The sequence below is a fragment of the Mytilus edulis genome, chromosome 9 (assembly GCF_963676685.1).
Source record: "Mytilus edulis chromosome 9, xbMytEdul2.2, whole genome shotgun sequence".
Lineage (NCBI taxonomy): Eukaryota > Metazoa > Mollusca > Bivalvia > Mytilida > Mytilidae > Mytilus > Mytilus edulis.
In genome coordinates this window covers 75,383,905-75,404,598 of record NC_092352.1, presented here as the reverse complement: position 1 = coordinate 75,404,598, position 20,694 = coordinate 75,383,905, and the positions used below count along the sequence as shown (strand labels likewise).

Sequence of the window (20,694 nt, the reverse complement as noted above, 5' to 3'; positions counted from 1 at the left end):
ACTTGGCCCTTCGGGCCAGGTGAGCTAAAAATAGCATTGTAACATTTAAAAGGGCAGTATTAAAACCCTATTTTGTTAGCATTGTGTAATAATTCCATAAAATATTTCACAGAATTTTCAAAACTCATTTTTTAGTTTTGAATGCTCTGTTATACTGTATTATATATGTGTGGTTGAAGTTTACTTCCATTCATAATCTGATGTTCAGTAGTTGTCGTTTGTTGATGTGGTCCATAGGTATTTGTCGTTTCTCGTTTTATATATAATAGATTAAACCGTTGGTTTTCCTGTTTGAATAGTTTCACACGTCATTTTTTGGGGTCCTTTATAGCATGCCGTTCGATGTGACCCAAGGCTTTGTGTTGAAGACTTTGACCTATAATGGTTTACTTTTACAAATTGTGATTGGATGGAGAGTTGCCTCCTTGGCACTTATGCCACATCTTGTTATATCTATATAAAACTTAGACAACAACTAAAATTATGACAAAATTAATGATTTAATTGAAATTGACATATATCCATCATAGAAATTTTACACAGATCTGACTGGCATGATATAAACAAATGTCAAATTTCAAATCAGAAGAAATAAATCTGGAATTCAGAAATTACCCACGATCCTTCTGCTTATAGCAAAACTAGATCTATGGTCCATCCACCAGTGCCACAGGAACATATAATGTCTATCCATCACTAGAACCATTATTATATAGGCGCCTACAATCTGTCAACTACTAATATTACCTGTTACAAATCCTCCATTTATTCTTTTCTTTATAGAAAATAAGTGACTTGATTAATTTTCTACTAAAAATCATTAATTAGTATCTTGTTAAAATGAGATACTAGTCAATTCTACATATATAATATATCGTAAAAGAATATCTTGTTCCAATAAAATGACAGTCAATTCCAGATTTATCTCTGAAGCCACTGAATGCAGTAAAATCAGCATGAATTTCATGTACAAATGTCTTAAAACAAATCAGTCCATTACAATATTTATCTGTCAGTTTGGTGGCGGTGGTGGTGGCTGGGCTAACATATTATATCCTCCGGGTGGTGGTGGGGGTGGGGCCATGTGATTGTATCCTTGCTGACTACTGGGAGGGGGTGGAGGAGGAGGCAACTGATTCTGCATTTGTTGTTGATGTCCATGGTGTGGGGGATGCTGTTGCCATGGAGACATGTTAGATGGTGGCGGAGGTGGTTGCCATGGCATTTGGCCCGTTGTTGATGTCACTGGAGGCGGAGGAGGAACTCCTTGTACTGAAAAAATATAAGAAATGATTTAAATATTTGTCATTCTAGTTTCTATGATTATATTGTTTGCCTTGTACCCCAAATAAACCTTACATAGTCACTCAAACAGTATTCAAAGCAGAATTTTAATCAAAATTAATGAATTTTCATATTACAAGTATCTGCCACATGTGGAGCAGGATCTGCTTACCCTCACAGAGCACTCAAGACCATCCCTTATTTTTTGGTGGAGTTCTAATCTTTAGTTTTCTATGTTGTGCTTTGTAAACTATTATTTGTCTTTTCTTGTCATGTCATTGTCTTTTTTTTTTGGACATTGGTTTGAATATCTCTTTGATATTGTTGGCCTCTTTTTCACAGTAAATGAATACAGTCCATTGTGAATCCAATTCACTTTTGAAGTTCCAGTATTTGCAGAAAATTATATGTACCTGGTGGCTGTTGCATCCATGGCTGTGATTGCTGAGGATGCCCACTTGGAGGAGGAGGGGGAGGAGCTGACATCAATGCAGGTCGAGGCTGCATATCTGAAATCAAAACCCTCATTAGTAAAGCATGTACATTTAAATAACCAATTCACTAGAATAAAATCTTCAATTCAATAACCATCCTGAGACATATGCATCTTTTAATACCAAGTATATTTTGCTATTTTCCTTTCAACCATGTTCCTACATCTGAACATTTGAAGGAAATTTCAAGATTCTAGTAGTTATCTCCCTTTGAACAAGAACATCCTACTTTTTGACATTCTAACATTCAACAAATGTACCAAATTTATATTGTGTCTTGCATAACCTATTTTCATATGTGTATTCAATGTATCTTTCCTTTCCCTTATGTTTGATGTTTGTTCCTGGAATAAATAACATTTTGAGCTTATTTTATTCAAGCAATGAGTCTTTAAACAAAACATGCATCTGGCTTACTCAGTAATTCGTCCAAGACAAGTTTATTTTGATTACTATTTGATGCCACCCAAAATTTTTATCCACTTTAAATACCATTAAATCATTTTCCCCTGATTGTATGGGGTGGTTACATATACAACAAACATACTTTGTGGCTCTGACCATGTCCTCTGATTCCACTTACTTTGTGGTGCTGACAATAGTGGCTGTTGCCACTTACTCTGTGGTGCTGAAGATACCGGCTGTTGCCAGTGTCTCATCATTGGACCAGCTTGTGATGACATCACTGAGCTTGGTGGTGGTACTGGAGCCGGTACCATTGATGAGGGTACAGAAGATGGGGGTGGTACAGGCTGTACGTTGTAGCTGTTAGGGGGCTGATTTGGCTGCTGACCACCAAGGTTGGTTATATTGACCACTTGTGGGGGAGGAATGTTTCTTTGTTGATGAGGCTGCCATGGTGGATTCAAAGACTAAAAATAAAAGAAAAGACATCAAGCTGATTGTATATTGTAAAATCACTGATTTCAAAAACAAAATGTGATGCATTGTAGAAAGCTAATTTTGTTCAAGGTGCATGTTGTCTGACACAGCTTTAAATCATAGCCACTCAATAAATTGAAGGATTGAAAGTGCATGATGATTAAAACCAGCTTTTCTCACTGTATTAAAGTGTTACAAATAACAAATAAAACTTGTTCAAATTCATATGCGAGAAAGAAATATTTTGCTCTTCAACAATGGCCCTGCAGTCAAATAACTACTTGTTCTTCTGTATAGCGGGTCATTTTCGCGGAGTGTAAATTTTAGCTTATTTTTGCGGATAAAACGAAATCGCCACAATAAATTCCGCCAATTTAAAAAAGCTAATGGAAAGATATCGATAAAAGTGTTGAGTCCACCAAAATAATAACTGCCAAAATATTTCATACACCTTATTCAATGAAAATTGCGAAATTTTACACCTGTGAAAATAACTCGCTATACAGTATTATAATAGGAATTTCCCAATGTCAAATTGTGGGAAATAATTATCATTATTGCAGCCTGCATGCTTGATAAGACAAAACATAGTACATGTATGTCTACCCAACAGATAAACTTACCATTGGGTTAGGAGGAGGTTGTGTTATTGGTAACCTAAACTGTTGTGATGGAGGACGATTGTGCTGATTTGAAGGTAACAGTGGTTTAGGTGATGACGTTGGTCCTTCTCCTAACTCTGCCATCAACGACATGTACTGAAAACAACAAATATTGATATAATTCATAATTCAAAACATGTCCTTTAGCTATGCAATCTTTTCAAAACAACAATTTTGGAAGATTTGTTTCTTTTGAACTGTTTCTGGTGTTTTACCATAAATATTTTGAAGCCTTAGACTCCTATATATTCCAGATGGTGCTGGTATATCTGAACATGTTTACATGTTGCTATCTCTACTTTTGCGACTATATTTTTTATTATAAAAAAATGTCTCCTTTTACTAGAACTGAAAACTTTTCTTTTTGTCAATTGGTGATTAATGGTCACAAATACATGGGATGTGAACCAGAGCCTGTTAGAAATGTGTGAGCATTAAATAATTGATAGTGGCATATATTCAACATAAATTATTAACAAAATAATTGATCATAAACTAACTCTCAGATGGTCAACAGTAGAATTGATGAAAGACACCATCAAAAGTAGCTGTTTAAATGTATCATATTTTATAAGAAGCATATCTTAGGCCTATTTTTTGTGAAAGAGTCCTTTATATCAATCAAAGCAAAGCACATGTAAGCTGAAGCCTAAGACAGCAAAAAATTACATAAAACAGACATTGTGTATTCTATCAAATTTGTTCCTACCTCACTGTCCATTTTAGCTCTATCAGCCATTGAATTCTGGTGAGCGGGCATACTGAAATTCTTCAGGGTATCTCCTGGTCTGAAACAGAAATATGCCTCAAAGTTTAATACTTAAACACATGGCAGAAAATCTACACCTCTTTTGTTGGATTTTCAGTGTGTTGAAAAAAGATGAGCAGTACAAAGATTTTTTTCTAATTACCAACGCCCATTGATCTGCATCCATGCCCAATTTCACACATCAAAATCATAATGATAGTTGTCCGTTTGAAAGACATTTCATTTATATAATTTTTTTTTACACAAAGCAGATCTATATTATTATTAAAGAATATAATAACAAAACATGTGCTCAAGAGTTGAATACTTCTTTTCTATGAATTTGACCTGAATATGTCAGTTACGATATTGCCAAAAATCCAATTGTCAATAGAGGATTTGACTCTCGCAAATAAAACAAGAAGTAATTGTAACAGGATGCTGTTACGAAGTCTCCCAAACAAAGCTCTCATAACTCGCCATTCATATGGTCCCATATTCATTTGATTTGATTTTTTGTCCCATACAAGAATATATATGGCTTAGGGGTGGGGATCTCCACCATTTATAAGTATTTAAACAGGAAGGGGTGGTGGTGACCCCCAGGTACTTTACGTACATTTCATTTGATTTGTTTTATTGTCCCATACAAGAATATATATGGTTTAGGGTTGATGATGTTAACCGTTTACAAGTTTTCAAACAAGAGGGGGTGGGGTGACCCCCTCAGGACTTCCCTTTTATTTCATTTCATTTGTTTTATTGTCCCCTACCAACAAATATATGGTTTAGGGGTGGGGATGTTGACCGTTTACAAGTTTTCAAACAAGAGGGGGTGGGGTGACCCCCTCGAGACTTCCGTTTTATTTTATTTTATTTGTTTTATTGTCCCCTACAAGAATATATATGGTTTAGGGGTGGGGATCTGGACTGTTTACAAGATAATAGCACATTCTCAAATTGAACGGGGTAAGGGTGACCCCCAGGAACTCCCTTTTAATTTCATTTGATTAGTTTTATTGTTCCATACAAGAATATATATGGTTGAGGGGTAGGGATGTTGACCGTTTACAAGTTTTCAAACAAGAGGGGGTGGGCTGACCCCCTAAGAACTTTCCATTTATATCATTTCATTTGTTTTTTTGTCCCCTACAAGAATATATATGGTTTAGGGGTGGGGATCTGGACCTTTTACAAGATAATAGCACATTCTCAAATTGAACGGGTTGGGAATGACCCCCGGGGACTTCCCTTTAATTTCATTTGATTAGTTTTATCGTCCCTTTCAAGAATATATATGGTTATGGGTTGGGGATGTTGACCGTTTACAAGTTTTCAAACAAGAGGGGGTGGGGTGACCCCCCTCGGAATTTCCTTTTTATATCATTTCATTTGTTTTATTGTCCCCTACAAAAATATATATGGTTTAGGGGTGGGGATCTGGACCGTTTACAAGATAATAGCACATTCTCAAATTGAACGGGGTGGGGATGACCCCCGGGGACTTTCCTTTAATTTCATTTGATTTGTTTTATCGTCCCATTCAAGAATATATATGGTTTAGGGGTGGGGATCTGGACCGTTTACAAGATAAAAGCATATTCTCAAATTGAAGGGGGTGGGGATGACCCCCTATGGACTCCCCCTATATTTCATGTGATTTGTTTTATTGTCCTATAATCATTTCTGAAGACTGCATGTGTCTATCACATACAGTTTTCAAGTTATATTCATTTGAAAATTTTAGAAAATAAAATCCCATAGAGTTCTATAGTAAACCCCTCCTTCCTTTCTACCTCCCAAAATACTCCTTAATAGACCCCAATGCACAAACGAAAGATTGATGGCTCACCTACCATTCTATGAAACCCTAAGTAAATCTGACAAGCGGTCGTAGAGAAACGCTGCGGACAAGTTCATTTTTAAAAGTGGCAGAAGAAAAAGAAGAAAAAGAAGAAGAAGAATAATAAAAATAATAAGAACTGAGCAAAAACAATAAGTCTCCAAACTTTGTTTTGCAGACTTAATAAAACGAATAATTGATACCACTAAATCCAAACTTGCCTGATATAAATTTTTAATCACAGCTCTGTCATTCCTTATCTAATGCAATACTAGTTTAATGTTGAAAATAAAACATTGGGTTATACTGGAGGTATCGATTGCTATTGCCAAACCACTAATACTGTTCAGCATGCAATTAACAGATGATATCAACCAATCAAAACTAGTGTTCCATATCAAATTATTTCATAGAATAAGGAAGTATAATTTGAACACTTCTCAACAACACACTATTATCAACCTAATAGCCATGTTAAGCTTTTAACGCTTACCTTTTAGATTTACAATCCTGTGACAAATGTCCAGCTCCACCACACACAGTACACAGGATATTGTTCGTGATGATAGTGGAGGCTTCCTGTAGCTGTTTCAGTTTACTAAAAAATAAATTAAATTCTATGTTGAAACATAATAACTCCATAGGCTTAAAAAAAATTCCACATACCTCTAAATATTATAATAACCGGTAATTGATTGTTGATATGTAATGTCACTTTCAGCAATCACTGATATATCATTGCAGCCATTTTTCATTGGTGGAAGATGCCAGAGAAAATGGAAAGACCAAAGACACATAACAGGATATCTAAATGCAACATTCTCAGTGAACAATTCAAAACTTTTGTGAGTAAGGAGACTTCTTAAATTCATTGGCAACTTGAAATCAGACAAACAGTCTAAACTTGTTATTTTATGTGGAGTTATTTCCCTTAGACCAGACTAATAGCATGTTCTGAGAACTTGTGAATGGCAAATACACATCTATGGATAGTTGGGTCTATAACATATTAAGAAGAAAATCAATTTACAATCATCAAATAACCAATTAATGCTAAAAAAATCTTCAAATACAAGACTTTTATTTCATTATTACCATGCCTTGAATATTATAATGTTTTCTGTAAATTCAAGATGTATAAATTTGATTATTTGAAACATTTGGCGTAAACATTTTTAGTTTCAGTAATAAACATCAGAATGTTCAGATTTATGTTGTTTGGTTGCTGTTTTAATTGTTATGATTTCACTCTCTCCTAAATTTCACATGACTGCTTATTTTAACAAATGTTAGTTAAATACATACGCTAATCCATCGTTTTCTCTCAGTGTACCATTCAGTAAAGCCAGTTCTCTCAGCTGTTGTCGTCTTAAATCATTCTGTCCTTCAGGAACTTCAATGCCCTGGCTTATTATTTCTTTTATCTGTAAAATTTAGTATTTTGAATGCAAGACTAGATGAAAGAATATAAAAACAAATTATGCTCAATAATTGTTTTTAATGATTGAATAAAAATAACTTTTGTTAGTAAAAATGTACTCATTCAACAATTTACAGCAATATATTATCACTTTTTAGCAAAATTTACATGTATATGACAGGTCCTAATCTTCAAGATTTAAAAAAAAAAAATCACATAAAATAAATTTTTCCAAGTTTAACCATAATTGTTTTACTGCATGAGTTGCTTTTTAAGAATACAGAGATGTAGTAAGATTTCCAATGAGACAAATATCTTCTACCTTTTCTACTGCTTTGTTGACATTTTCTGGATTATTAGCTGTGACATAGGCATGGAGTGGTTCATCTTCTCCTGGTAATGGTTGTCCATCCTTCCTTCCTATCTTACCTTCCTTCACTGATCCTTTCCCTCGGATAATTATCTTGGCACCAGTCTGAGGAGAAGGAGAATTAAAAGTGTTTGTTTACATTACATGCTGATTGAATAAAATATTGCTCTTGCTTGTGATTTTTTTTTATTGAATATCAATTACTGTGGATTCGTTATGTATACAATACCAGTTTTCATGGACTTTATGGAAACACATGAATCATAAATTTAAATGAATGTATAATTTTCTTTAATCATTGTTCAAATGAATCCACAGTACTGTCTTATAAATGAAACTTTAAAGAAAACAAATTTATTATTGTGATAAACAGATATGAAGCTGAGCATGTGCAGAATTATGCCAGGATAATCAAAAACTTTAATGTGTAATTTAGTGTCAGATGATTATTTCCCAAGTACAAGAGTAATTGAAGTCTATACAATATTCCTACAAACTAAGTTTTTCAGAAATTTTTTACTTGGTCAAATAAACAAAGGTACAAATTTACTCCTTTCTCTTGTTTTTTTTTATGTTCATTTTCAATAGGGTGATATCATAAAATATATAAACTTACATCTTTTTCTAAATTTTTAAGAGTATTTCCCCTTGGACCAATAAGAAGTCCTACAAAATTAATTTCTGGGTGTTCATCCTGTGGGATCATTACTTTGTCACTCACTCGTATAATGGGAGGTCTGAAATAAATAAAGACAGGATTATATTCTACAATCTTTATATAAATACAAATTTATGAATACATTTTCACTCAATTTTTTTCAAAATATTTTTGTTGTTGAATTTCATTCTTTATTGAACAATCACAGTAAACCTTTTCAGGTTACAACTTACAAGAAACAAATAGGTAAAAAAAATACTGGTATACATCATAAAATTATCATATTCATGTAAAGTATGGAATATTTATTATTTTCAAGATCTCCCTGTCTCTGACAGTCTACTTTGTTCAATACAATTTTTCTTCTAATTGAAACTTTATAAATAGTAAAATATATCCATAACCATATTTCTCTGTTCAAAGTTAGTATTGTTCATACTTGTATACTAAGATAAATAAATGGTTTGGACATAGTCATATGTGTTTGATATAACTTCTTACTGTATTAGTATTGCTATAACTTTTATAGCCTTTTTAGATAGTATAATAAAATCTGTTTTCAATTCATCAAATATACAAGACTTTTGTATATCTTTTTCAGTAAATTGCTGAAATTTGCTCACAACTGTTCCCCTGTCCTCTTTCTACCTAATATGAAAATCACTAGTTCTTACTTGTAATGTGCTGTTCCCTGTCCTCCCTCTACCTAATAATCTTGTCCCTAATTCTTACTTGTAACCAGCTGGTACTGCTCTCCCTCTACCTAACATGCTTATCCTTAATTCTTACTTGTAATCTGCGGGAGGTTTATAATCAGGGTTACTATTCATGGCGTCTTGAACCAGTTTGTGTCTTTCTTCCTCCAACTTCTTCCTAGTTCTGTATTCTCTTGTATTGAGACGCTTGCCTTCATTGTTGTAAATAGGTTCTGGTGAGGGAGATCTGTAGAATATCAAATAAAACACCATTGTGATATCATGAAACAATGTGAAACCATGTTATACCACCACCATTTGGACTTGTGTGTGCTACATTTATCAAAGATCAAGAAAGGTTTCAAACTTAGAAAAAGTTTGTACATATCAAACAGAACATTTCTCAAAGATCTGGAAAGATATTAAACTTAAATATATTTTTTATTCAATTTAACTGTTCGTAGACCTGGCATGGAAGGTTTAAAAAAAAGTTTCATTTATTTATAAATGTCATCAAACATTGTCAAATATCCTGAATTTCAACAAAAAGCCAGTTACTAAAGAATAGGATTATAGAATTTATCAATTGAAAGAATTTACCTTAATATGGAATTTTAAATGTGAATGTTTAAGAGAAATATTTCTTCGTGTATTTGTAAATAAAAAACACAAGTTTGACATTCATACTATACATTGAAAAGGCTGCAAGCCAGATGTTTCAAATGTATTTTTGTTATCTGATGTTAATATCTTACATGTACATTAACATTTAAATTAAATAATAAAACTAGATGAATATTTTCCCTACATATAATGACCTAAAACACACCCAGGACGTCTAAGAAAGATAGTATGTTTAAACTTGCATACATTTAAGTGGCCAGTGGCAGTTCATGATACACTATTATTTTCATATCTTTTGCTTCATGTATCATGTAGGCTTAAAAAGACAAAAATATGTGTGTCACTAAATGGTTGGTGTGATAACTTGGTTTCATATCAAAATTGATTAAATTATGTAAATTGTTATCAGCATTTGTTATATATATATGTCTTAAGAAACTTCCACCTTTTCCACAGTATATCTCAAATGACTCAACCCTCTAAAGAATATAAACCACTTGACCATGTTGACCAGGACTTGATAAGACTTCAGCCCTTTTAAGGTTATGTACAGCTGGGCCAACTGCCCTATGTAAGATAGAAGTAAATAAGACTTTTTCTATGACAATTTGCAAACTGTTCTATAGTTTCCTATAATTTTGTAACTAGATGAATATTTCCCATTATATTCTGAATTAACAAACAGACTCAATTTTTTGTAACCAGAAAGTAAACTAATTTACTACCTAACATATTGTGTTGGTTTAAAATAAACACCAAAAGATACAACACTAGTTCAGTATCTTGACAATTGTCTTGTGTTTTTTTCTGCCTGTATCCCCTTATTACTTGGATATACATAGTTATAAGTAATTTCTTAGATAGTACCAAGAGTAACCTGACCCAAGATTAATTATGGTGTAAACAAAAAATAACAGAATAACAGCAGTTTTGAAGTTGACAGAAATTAAGTATCTCAGCTAGTCCTGTCAGACTCAAAACGATACTTTCTGCCCTTGACTTTAAAACAACCATCATTCTGTATATTTCAACCAATACTTTAAAATAAACATGTTGTCTAATACACATCACAATTATTACTGAATCTTTTCTGAAAGAGAACTCACATTACTGGAGTCAACCTAATCAAATTCATTATGAACTCATTAGACAAAAAGATCACAAAATTTAAAATACTGGTAAATAGAGAATTAAAATGGATTATACCAACTTCTGAAACGAATTTCAATATATTATGGAAAAAGATAAGAGTATTAATGCTGAAATTTTGAGGAATGGATTAGCACTACAAATAACTTTTAATATAATTGTATTATAAATGAATTAGTTGACATAAATACACAACAATACTTCTGAAATTAATGTTTCTTATTATAAATTTGTATATTACTGAGGTCTGAAATTAAGGGTCTCTTTAAACCAATGGGGACAAGATGTGCTTCTCAGCAGCTCAACTGAAAGGGCGAAATTTATTATTTGTCAATAAAAAATGATTAACAAAGAAACTTTGATTAGAAAAAACCAAATAAAATAAATTATCATATATGAGCAAAAATAGCTTGTACATTACCTGTATACTTCAAGTTTTAAAGAACTGCCAGTTTTCATATTGAAGCTCCAAAATGACTTTAAATTTTAATTTTTTTGCAATTTTTTACAAAAGAATTTTCATATCTTCAAACAAACAGTGAAATACTGAACAAAAATGATAAAAAGTAGCTGAATGTTTAATAATGTCACAGAAACTCAACATATTTCAAATAATTTGTTCCCCAAATTCTTATTTTAATTGCCAATAAAGCTAACACTTAAACTATTTTTCTGTGAAAATTTATACAATAGTCATTTTAGAGCTACATAGTACATGGGAACACATAGGAGACCCCTTTTTTACCTGTAACAAATTGCTATGGGCAGTTCTATAAAAAAACATTGATGGGACCAAGAGAAGGAAACTTGAATTTATAATTATGTGTTGGTGTGAATTAATATGTTGAACATGTTTAAAATGTAAGTAGGTCTATAAAATTGCTTCTATAAATTTTCAAAGTGCCTTTCTGTACTTTTTTAATAGAACAGCCAATATCTCAAAATTTGTTTATAATTTGTTATACATGTATATCAAAAGATTTTTTATCTGTAGACAAAACATTTAACAAAACAAACAACACAGTACTTTTTGACAATTAAATTTTGAAGAGAATGAATAAAAACTTAAGGATGTACTTAGGTGATCTAAGGTAAAATTAAACAAATTAAGAATTTAAAAAAATGTTACTTTAAATTTGAAGAGTATTAGTTCAGGATCAAACTAAGCTAAAAATTTTGATAGGTCATGGAGCTCCTTTTTCGAGATATTTTATCTATAAAATATGGCAGGAAAAGGCTGAATCAGACTTTAACCTTATATTTGCATTGGTATTATTTGGGTCTCAAATCAAAAGAAAGAAAATCAAGAATCTGCTTAAATTTTGTCAAATGGCCTTTTATGAGTTCTTATGTTAAAAGATAAATTTTTTACAGGTGTTATGGGGCAAAATATTTTACCTTGTATCGTATGGAAAACATGGAAAAACACCAAGGAGTACAAACATTTGACACTTATTCCAAAACTTCACCTGAGTACATCCTTAAGAGATTCTTTGCTACTGTAATTGTAAAATTGACAAGGTGACCCCACATGCAAATTAGCTTTCTACTACTGGCAGTTCTTTATAAAGGCATAACAGCACCAAGCTTGAGGCTACCAGTGGGAAAATCCTGTGTCAAAATCATCAATATTACAGAAATCAAACCTGGATTCTGGGTTGGGTGGTATGCCAAGATCTCCCGTTCTCAGTCTACGACTAATCTCCTCAATTTGTAGTTGCACTGTAAAGTAACAGTAGTCATTATTATACAGTAATATTAACATTCAGGTCATTATAAATAAAATACCCAAACTTTGAGAAGATAAATCATTCTAGCAACAGAAGTACAGAAATTCAGTTTTAATGATCTTTTTAACAATAAAGGCACTAAGAAATTTGCACTTTTGTAAATAAGAATGATTCATCCAACAAAAAGCAGAAATTGTTTTAAAATGAAAAAGTTCAGTTAATCAAACACTGTTCTTTTCCATTAGATACTTATCTGATTGTTAGTGATTTCCCATACCGACAAATGCTGATATTTTATTGATATAAAATAACAACAAAAGAAACAGCATGTAAATTCCGTAGGAGGTGGGGCATTTTGGACTGAGTTACTAAGTAGCAGTTTTAGCCACCATATGCCTACTCAAACAGAAAGTGAGTTTGAAAGCAAAATCATTTTATAGCGTCCAAGAAAAATGTTTTTGAAGCTTTAACTTTTCTCAGAAAATATTTCTTCAAAGTACCATTTTTAAAGGTTGCTATATCAAATTTTAAATGAAAGGCATGATTGAAGTTCTTTTTGCTAAATGCTGGCAGATGGTTCAGTGCTTTGATGGTTGAAGTTTCCTCGACATAAGTCGTCTGTCCTGATCAGGATAATTAGACTAAATCACAAAAACAAATTTACATCATTAGACAAATAAACAATAACCGTTTTTTTTTTATCTCATTGGATGTTTGTCATTCAAGTTCATTCTATGAACTTTTACAAGCATTTTTTTTTGTACTGGAAATTTCAATTAAGTTATTGATAGATATCATGAAACTTGTTTATTAAAGTGTTGTTTGATTGCAAGTATTCAACCAAGAGCTTTGTCCACCTTTGAAACCTTCCTGCAGAAGAAAGCACATTTAAGCTTCTTTACAAAGTTTTCAAAGAAATGCAGTCTTATGTTTCCATGTTCCTAGTCGTCAGTTTTTTAATTGTGTTTCTTAGTTTTACAAAATTACATGGTCTTGATACATGTAGGTAAAGAGAGGTTTGTGCATGTAACAAGTCAGGACAGAGAGTAGCAAGAACATTCTTTTTCTCAAGAGTTTGTCTGTCATACTTAAACAAATTTATCTAAAGTTTTCAGGTTTCGCAGTTGTTCCCTTGGTTTATTTTCATACAATTCTATTATGTTAAAACTTTTCATGTACTTGAAATAACGATGTATCTCTATATATCTTCCATCTAAATTTCTGAGACATTTTTACAAGATTTTCAAATAAATACTGTTTACCATGTATAACCATGATTACTATTTTTAATAAATCCAGAAAAATGCACAACCTAAAATTGTCAAAATTTAAAAAATGAAGGACAAAAAGAAAGAAAGAGTACAGTCTCAGCATTAGTGCTTTCCTTGTCAGCCAGATGTGATCCATTTTCTCTAAAATTTAAAAGAAAAAAATAATACATTATTACATCAACAAAATATAAATCTTTAAAACTCCCTGATCATGATATATCCACACAAGGACTGATGAATAATTGTTATCAACACTTCATCATTGTGTACATCTCACATTCATAATAAACATACATACATGTATAGATATGTATTAGTTGTGATATCTTGATGTGATATCAAACTAGTCTAACATTGGTTAATTAATAATATCAAAGCAAATAAATCACAAACTAGGATTATTGGAACCAAAAAACATTTAACTATAGTAATTTTTTTACTGTATTTAATTACCAACTCACATCAGTAGTACCTGAAACAAACTTCTATTAAAAAGTTATCTTCAAAGCTAGCACTGTAAATGTCTGGATAGCAGGCTGAAAATAAACATGTACATACAAATCTCCTGTATCTATATAAATTTCAAAAGGAAAAGTATCAAAATTCTTCTTTTTGGTTCTTATAATTCTGCAAAAGAATAAGCTGAAAATTTAAGAATTAAGCATGTAAAGACATATATAATAAACATTGTATTTATCATGTTTATAGAATAGGAATTTTTTTGGGGGGAAAGATTGTACACTTACTCAAGTACTGATTTTCTTGATCTGCTGAAAGCCCTGTTGGAATGACTGTCGGTAACCCTGGTATAACTGTCTTCTCCATCTCTGAATCTTGTGCCCAACGACTCTTTCTTTTCTTCTTTTTATCACTTCCTTCTGTTTGTCCTGGACCAGGTGAACCAGAGGACCCTGACCCCCATGACTGTTGTCCAGCTGATGTAAAATCTGCAATCAAATTAATGTAAAAGTTACTTTCATGACTTTGGATCAAGAAAACATTTTTTGACAAATATTTATACTGCTAATTCTAACTATGTAATATATACAGTGATATATAACAAGTTTCAACTTTATAGAAAACCATGGAATCAAAACATAACATAATTGAGAACTAAGGTTAATTTCTAGAAGTCAATGCACGTTTGGTACCTTGATCAATATTAAGGTATGGTGTAGTCCACTGTATTCGTACACCTAAAATTATGATTTTTCTTTATTTAACTTATAAAACCAAATATCACATGATATTGTGTGAACAAATTCATAACATACTTTAATTTCATTAAAAAACAACTGCATGTATGTTTCACCCTTAAGATTTTGTGTAATATGTGTCCAAACTTAGGGAAACTCTTGTTTTGAGAGTTCTTCAAATGTCCGGTGATTTAGTGCATATCTTATAAAAATAGCTCGTTTTACATCAAGATAAGATTTTGTACCACAAAATATAGCTGGATTCGCACTCAACAGACTGCTATCATGGCCATGGATGGATTGTAGAATCTATTTAAATCTGATATAAATTTGACTTCAATAGAACAAATTTTATCTGATGATATAACTTTTTTAATGGAAATTGGCTAGATATGGTTAACCACTGCATTGCAGTTTAATTTCAGTAATATATATTTACTCTAGAACTTATTTATTTTAATCTTTTCTATCCCTTCAGAAGACTGAAACAATTTCAAGAAAGATTCTTTTGTATTACATTGCGGATATGACGAAATGAGGTAATGCAAGAGACTCACGCTTAACTTTTTTAATAGTCCATAAGCCAGACTTAATTTTTTTTGAAAAATTTTAGTTGGATTCTCAGTGTTCTCCCCAGAAATTTTGGATTGCATCACATTTTGCGTAAAAATAAATAACTCTATTTATTTTAATGTCATTTGTTGCGTCGCGTTGATGCTCTATTTCCTTTATATGTTTTAGCTTATATTGTTCAATTCATAACTGAGAATACAATAAACCCATTAACCCCCAATGACGCCTATATGCCATTCTTTGATGGCCCATATGACCCTCCATACCTTTTTTGAACTGCCCCACCTGAACAGTCAGGGGACTTACTTAAATAAGTGATTTTCTAAATCACTGATTTAAGTAACATTATTTCAATAAAGGTTGGAAGTTAGAGTTGTCTTTCTTTAATAATCACCTATTTAAGTAGTACAAATTAATCACTAGAAGAAGTGATTTAATTTTATTGTAGCTTTAAATATAGAATAATAATGATCCAGGGACTAATTATGTTTCTAAACTTATCAGAACCAACATCTGTGTTGTCTAGGATGACCAGGTCATTTCAGGTGATGACCTTGTACTGAATCTAGGATAATTACATAAAAATCACTTGTTTAAGTATCAGACCTCAATTTCCTTCCCAAAAATCACTTCTTTAAGTATCATTCTTTTAATAATCCCTACTAATTTCAACACCCCCGAACAGTGAGATTTTTATCGCGAACAGTAGAATTTTATTACATAATCTGAAAGATGAAACCTTGAACTTCACAGGAAAAATACTCCCACTGCTGGGAAAAATCTTTTAAGAAAGTATCAGTTCATTATGTAAAGCCATTATTATAGCATTTTTTCAACTAAAATAGAATTTTCAGCTAAATGATAGCATCAAAGGCAGAAACCTTTCTACTTAAAAGAAGCAAAAAGTTTTGTTTTTTTAAATTTTACTAATTAAAAGATATTATTTAAACCTATGTGTTTAAAATTTGGAAAAAAATACAAAATTCCAATTTGTGACAAAACCCAGATTTTGCTACTCAAATAAGTGATTTAAAAATCACCTATTTCAGTAAGTCCCCTGACTGCTGAACTGTCATGATAGCAGGGACTTCAACCAAGCAGTTCATGGTCCATAAACTCTTCTCAGACGTCTGTTTATGAAAATATGGCACGTTGAAAGCCGTTTAAGAGTTCAAAATCGGGAAAACGTGAAAAGTAGACAAAATCAGGTGGGGGTGGGCATCTTTTGATGGCCACTACTTAACTGGTAGTCATTGTAGGTATAAACTATTATCGTAAATGCATGCATAGGTGGTATAGGAACACAAAGAGGTATAATATGGCCAATAGGAATCTAGTCTGTAAAATCTAGGTCACCGTTTTGTCAAAAATCCGTAAAAACGGACATTTAGGCAGACCTGACTTGACGATAATAATTCGCCAGCAAGACACTTAAGTCCCATGTTCTCCCAGTTAGCATGCATGGACTGCTGTAACTATAGGGTAATACTTGATTGACAAAGTGACACAGTCTGGTTAATGTTCACCTCTCAAGCTCGTTTTAAAATCGGAAAATAGACGGAAAATGACCATTTTTCAGTGGGGGTGGGTTCAAACCCACGAGAAAATCTTCCACCTCCCACCCCACCACCGACCCATGCCATCCGCCCCCAAATTGCAATACATAGTTTAATAGATGAGCAGCAGTTACAGCATCAAGAGTCTGCTAATTTGCATATGATTGCAAATTTTCGGAAATGCCTGATTTTCCAGAAATCTCTTAGGGGTGAATGAGTTAAACTAAAATTATTTTTTTTCCCGATTTTCAACCTCTAAAGACTGTTTTGGTCAGTTTTACACCCCCAAAACTACCCTCAAACCCAACAGAAGTCAAATTTAAAAAAATTGACCAAATCGTTTAAACTATAACCACTAAAACAGTTGTTTCAATTTATGTTTTCTTTATTCATTTATAGTTACAGAATTATTTTTTTCCTTTTGTGCCAAACAAAAATAAATATGTGGTTTCAGTTACTCAACAATAAGTCAAATGAATGAATGGTTCATTATAGTGCAACCTGTATATATACAAAACTCAATATCTAGTACACAAAATTAACTATTTTTTTTATTATTTTAAGTAAAGATAAAGTAGCAAAAGTAGCAAAAAAAATCAATTTAAAAACTTTTTTATCATGTTTATGAAATTCATTGTTTCATGGCACTCAATGAATTAGTCCCAGTTGTTTATTATCTTTACATCAAAATGATATGTATTTTTAACAAAGTTATCTAACAAATAGTCTGTTAATGCGTAGTTTTCTCTCTTGGTATATTTTTTCTGTCTACTGTCCATCTGTTGTCATTATCGTCAAAATGCTGATTTTTGTCATATCTGGTCCGGTTCCTATCCGTAGTTTACACAAAAATGTGCAATGGCGGCCGTAGAAAAATTTACGAAAATGAGTCCGAGAATAAACATTGTTTGACAAGAGATTGTGAATGAATAAGACGCTTTTAATGCATTGAATGGATTAAACATTAACTTAAGCCAATTATGATAACTTGTTAAAGAAGTATTAAACTTATTTTAGCTCTAAACCAAAATTCTCGCTCTTGTATTACCGGAAGAGAAAAAAAGTAATTTTTGGAGAGTTGTACAAACGGCCTGGGGAGAACACTGATTCTGTTGGTTTGTAAAGAAGAATTTTACAAGCACAAGAGCAATTTTACAAGCCAATGACGTAGGACTTGTGGTTTAGCATGAAGACTGGCTGCTAGGAACTCCACTCTATATGCCATAACTTCACATGTACATGTAGTAAATTTTTACAGGGAATGTGTGATTTAGCAATTAATACCCCAGCCCATTTCATGTGCACAGCTAGTCAAAATAATTATGACACCTTGAAAGGCCATGTTTAATTATAGTCGCCGTCAGCTGAAATTCGTAGCGGTTATCGGTAAAAATAATCTAAACTATCAATCGCGTTCACTCAAGATATAGTTTTTCATATTCCATTCATAAATCGCATAAAGAAAAACCACTACTGACCTACCTTTTAAGTGATCACACTGTAATAATCCTGACCTTCACATTTTCCAGAATATTTTCCATTGTAATTCCGCCATCTTCGTTTCTATGAGGATCATTTGTTTACATATGACATTCGTCACTGTACGCAGATTCCTGAAATGTTCCTTTCATTGATGTGATAAGGTTTCCCGCGCTTTATGCAAATTTTATGAAATTGAACTCCACGGAAACACTTCCGGTAAAAACAATGGCTGATTCCACCATTCAAAATCGTCTATGAAAAAGTGAAGGTCAGGATTATTACAGTGTGATCACTTAAAAGGTAGGTCAGTAGTGGTTTTTCTTTATGCGATTTATGAATGGAATGTGAAAAACTATATCTCGAGTGAACGCGATTGATAGTTTAGATTATTTTTACCGATAACCGCTACGAATTTCAGCTGACGGCGACTATAGAAGCTGATTTAAAATTTGTTTTATTGGGGCATAGATCTTGTAACTTTCTAATTTAAAATTTCCAAAGGCAAGTCTTTAGTCTTTAGTAAGTGTCCCAAATGACACTGTAAACACTTGTGTACGTTTCCTCTTTTGTAGTTTCTTCACATATGTAATGTTCACTCATGTACTTAAGGTCTGTTTTCTGGGAAAATGTGAAAATTTGGAAACGAGTAGTTCGAGTCAAGGTTAGATAAATTGGACATATAGGCTATGAAACTTTTAAACTGATAAAAATATGGAATGTTTAGCTTTGAAATATGCTCACTATTTCCGTAATCATACGATCTTTTGGTTGACTGAAACATTTTTGGTCCGGCAAACAAAACAATGTCGTGTAACAAAATGGCGTAATCAAAGTAATGCAAACGTTTCTGTGATAGCGACGTCCAAGAACCAAAATAGACACCAACTGAAAAGAGACAATAACGTACAAAAATTAACGACATGAACTAAAAGGTGGAGTGGAGTGGAGATACGGAGTGAAAACATGGAGTTAGGAAATAGAGTGTAGTGGAGTTGTGTGTTCAAAATTATACCAATATAATTCACCTTGGATGAGTCATGGGCATTTTTTAAGGTTATATTTCGGCCAAACAATATTAAAAAACCCCATGATTAATGTTAAATAATAGATTTCTATAATTTAGGAGGGGGTCTTTCAGCAATTTTACTTTAGTTAACAACATTCTGGTGTAATTAATTTTACTTGCAAAGCAAAGTTAAAATTATAAACTACTAGTATTAAAAAAAAAAAAACCCAGCATCAACAGAACAGTCTTTTGCAAGAAAAACGACACTTGGCTTCTGTATGTTTCAACTGAAAAAGATATGAATTTGCTTATTTGGTAAAAGATCTATGTATCTATGGCATGTCAATATACATGTATCATTCATTTAAGTTATTTGCCCCCCACCCCCGCATAACACATTGCGAGGGGCATGTAAATACCGATGATCCAAGTGTCTGTTCATCTGTGTGTCAGTCCAGTCTTGTTAGCGCTCTCACGGGTGTAATTCTTGTCAGATTACTATTAAACTTAAATATACTATAGGTTAATATATCTGTAACATCTTGGGCAAGTTCTGTAATGTGGACGATCTACTTTTTAAAAGATTTATGCTCTTTGGAAATATAAAATATATGCAACACAGGTGACATTGGAACTCTGGTCTTTAATTAAATCAAGAATAAAAAATTTGTCTGTTTGACATAAATATATAGTTTTATTCAATGATCAATTAATGACTTTTTCTGGATTTCAATATTTAACCTGTCCAATGAAATTTTGGTCTTCACATCAGCTTCATGGGAAAATCTTTTAAACTTTTAGGTCACCTCCAAAAATTAGAACTGTACTGACAATTTGTTGACAGACATTGAATATAGATAGAAAAGGTCATGACATTGTATTTTATCAGTAAATTATTTATCACAAGCAATGCTAGAAAACAATTAAAAATATTTTGAAACAAGGCAGAGGTTAAATGTGTCACAATAAATCTTTAAAATGTGATTTAAGTTATTTAGTATCTGAGGTTATAGTAATGACAGTTTTATCGGTTCTATGGGCAGGCGATGGT

At 32.3% G+C, this 20,694-nt stretch overlaps 1 protein-coding gene across 5 annotated transcripts; it reads right to left on the bottom strand.

Annotated features, from left to right (window-relative positions):
• Positions 1-481: 481 nt before the first annotated feature.
• On the bottom strand, positions 482-19,569 carry LOC139489027 (splicing factor 1-like). 5 transcript variants are annotated; one of them, XM_071275075.1, is made up of 13 exons: positions 19,379-19,569; positions 14,577-14,777; positions 12,476-12,551; positions 9,151-9,303; positions 8,320-8,440; positions 7,656-7,808; positions 7,219-7,337; positions 6,407-6,511; positions 4,032-4,110; positions 3,284-3,418; positions 2,362-2,650; positions 1,698-1,793; positions 482-1,272 (listed from the first exon to the last, which is right to left on the bottom strand). In XM_071275075.1, exons 1-13 carry the CDS (start codon positions 19,557-19,559, stop codon positions 1,013-1,015), a joined length of 1,968 nt encoding a protein of 655 aa, XP_071131176.1. In that variant the 5' UTR covers positions 19,560-19,569; the 3' UTR covers positions 482-1,012. The 5 variants fall into 5 exon arrangements, with proteins under 5 accessions (XP_071131176.1, XP_071131174.1, XP_071131177.1 ...); XM_071275073.1 differs by having other exon boundaries at positions 2,326-2,650; positions 19,379-19,527; XM_071275076.1 differs by having other exon boundaries at positions 2,326-2,650; positions 9,151-11,905; positions 12,307-12,551; positions 19,379-19,476.
• Positions 19,570-20,694: the final 1,125 nt, after the last annotated feature.

What these genes read in the sequence shown, in the direction of transcription:
- LOC139489027 (XM_071275075.1), bottom strand. Translation starts at nt 19,559, where the DNA reads ATGTCGTTAATTTTTGTACGTTATTGTCTCTTTTCAGTTGGTGTCTAT. An exon ending in TCAACAAAGCAGTAGAAAAG is followed by an intron (nt 7,338 to 7,655) that starts GTAGAAGATATT and finishes TAAATTTTACAG; the next exon opens with ATAAAAGAAATAATAAGCCA. An exon ending in ACTATTGTCAGCACCACAAA is followed by an intron (nt 1,794 to 2,361) that starts GTAAGTGGAATC and finishes TTTTGATTTCAG; the next exon opens with ATATGCAGCCTCGACCTGCA.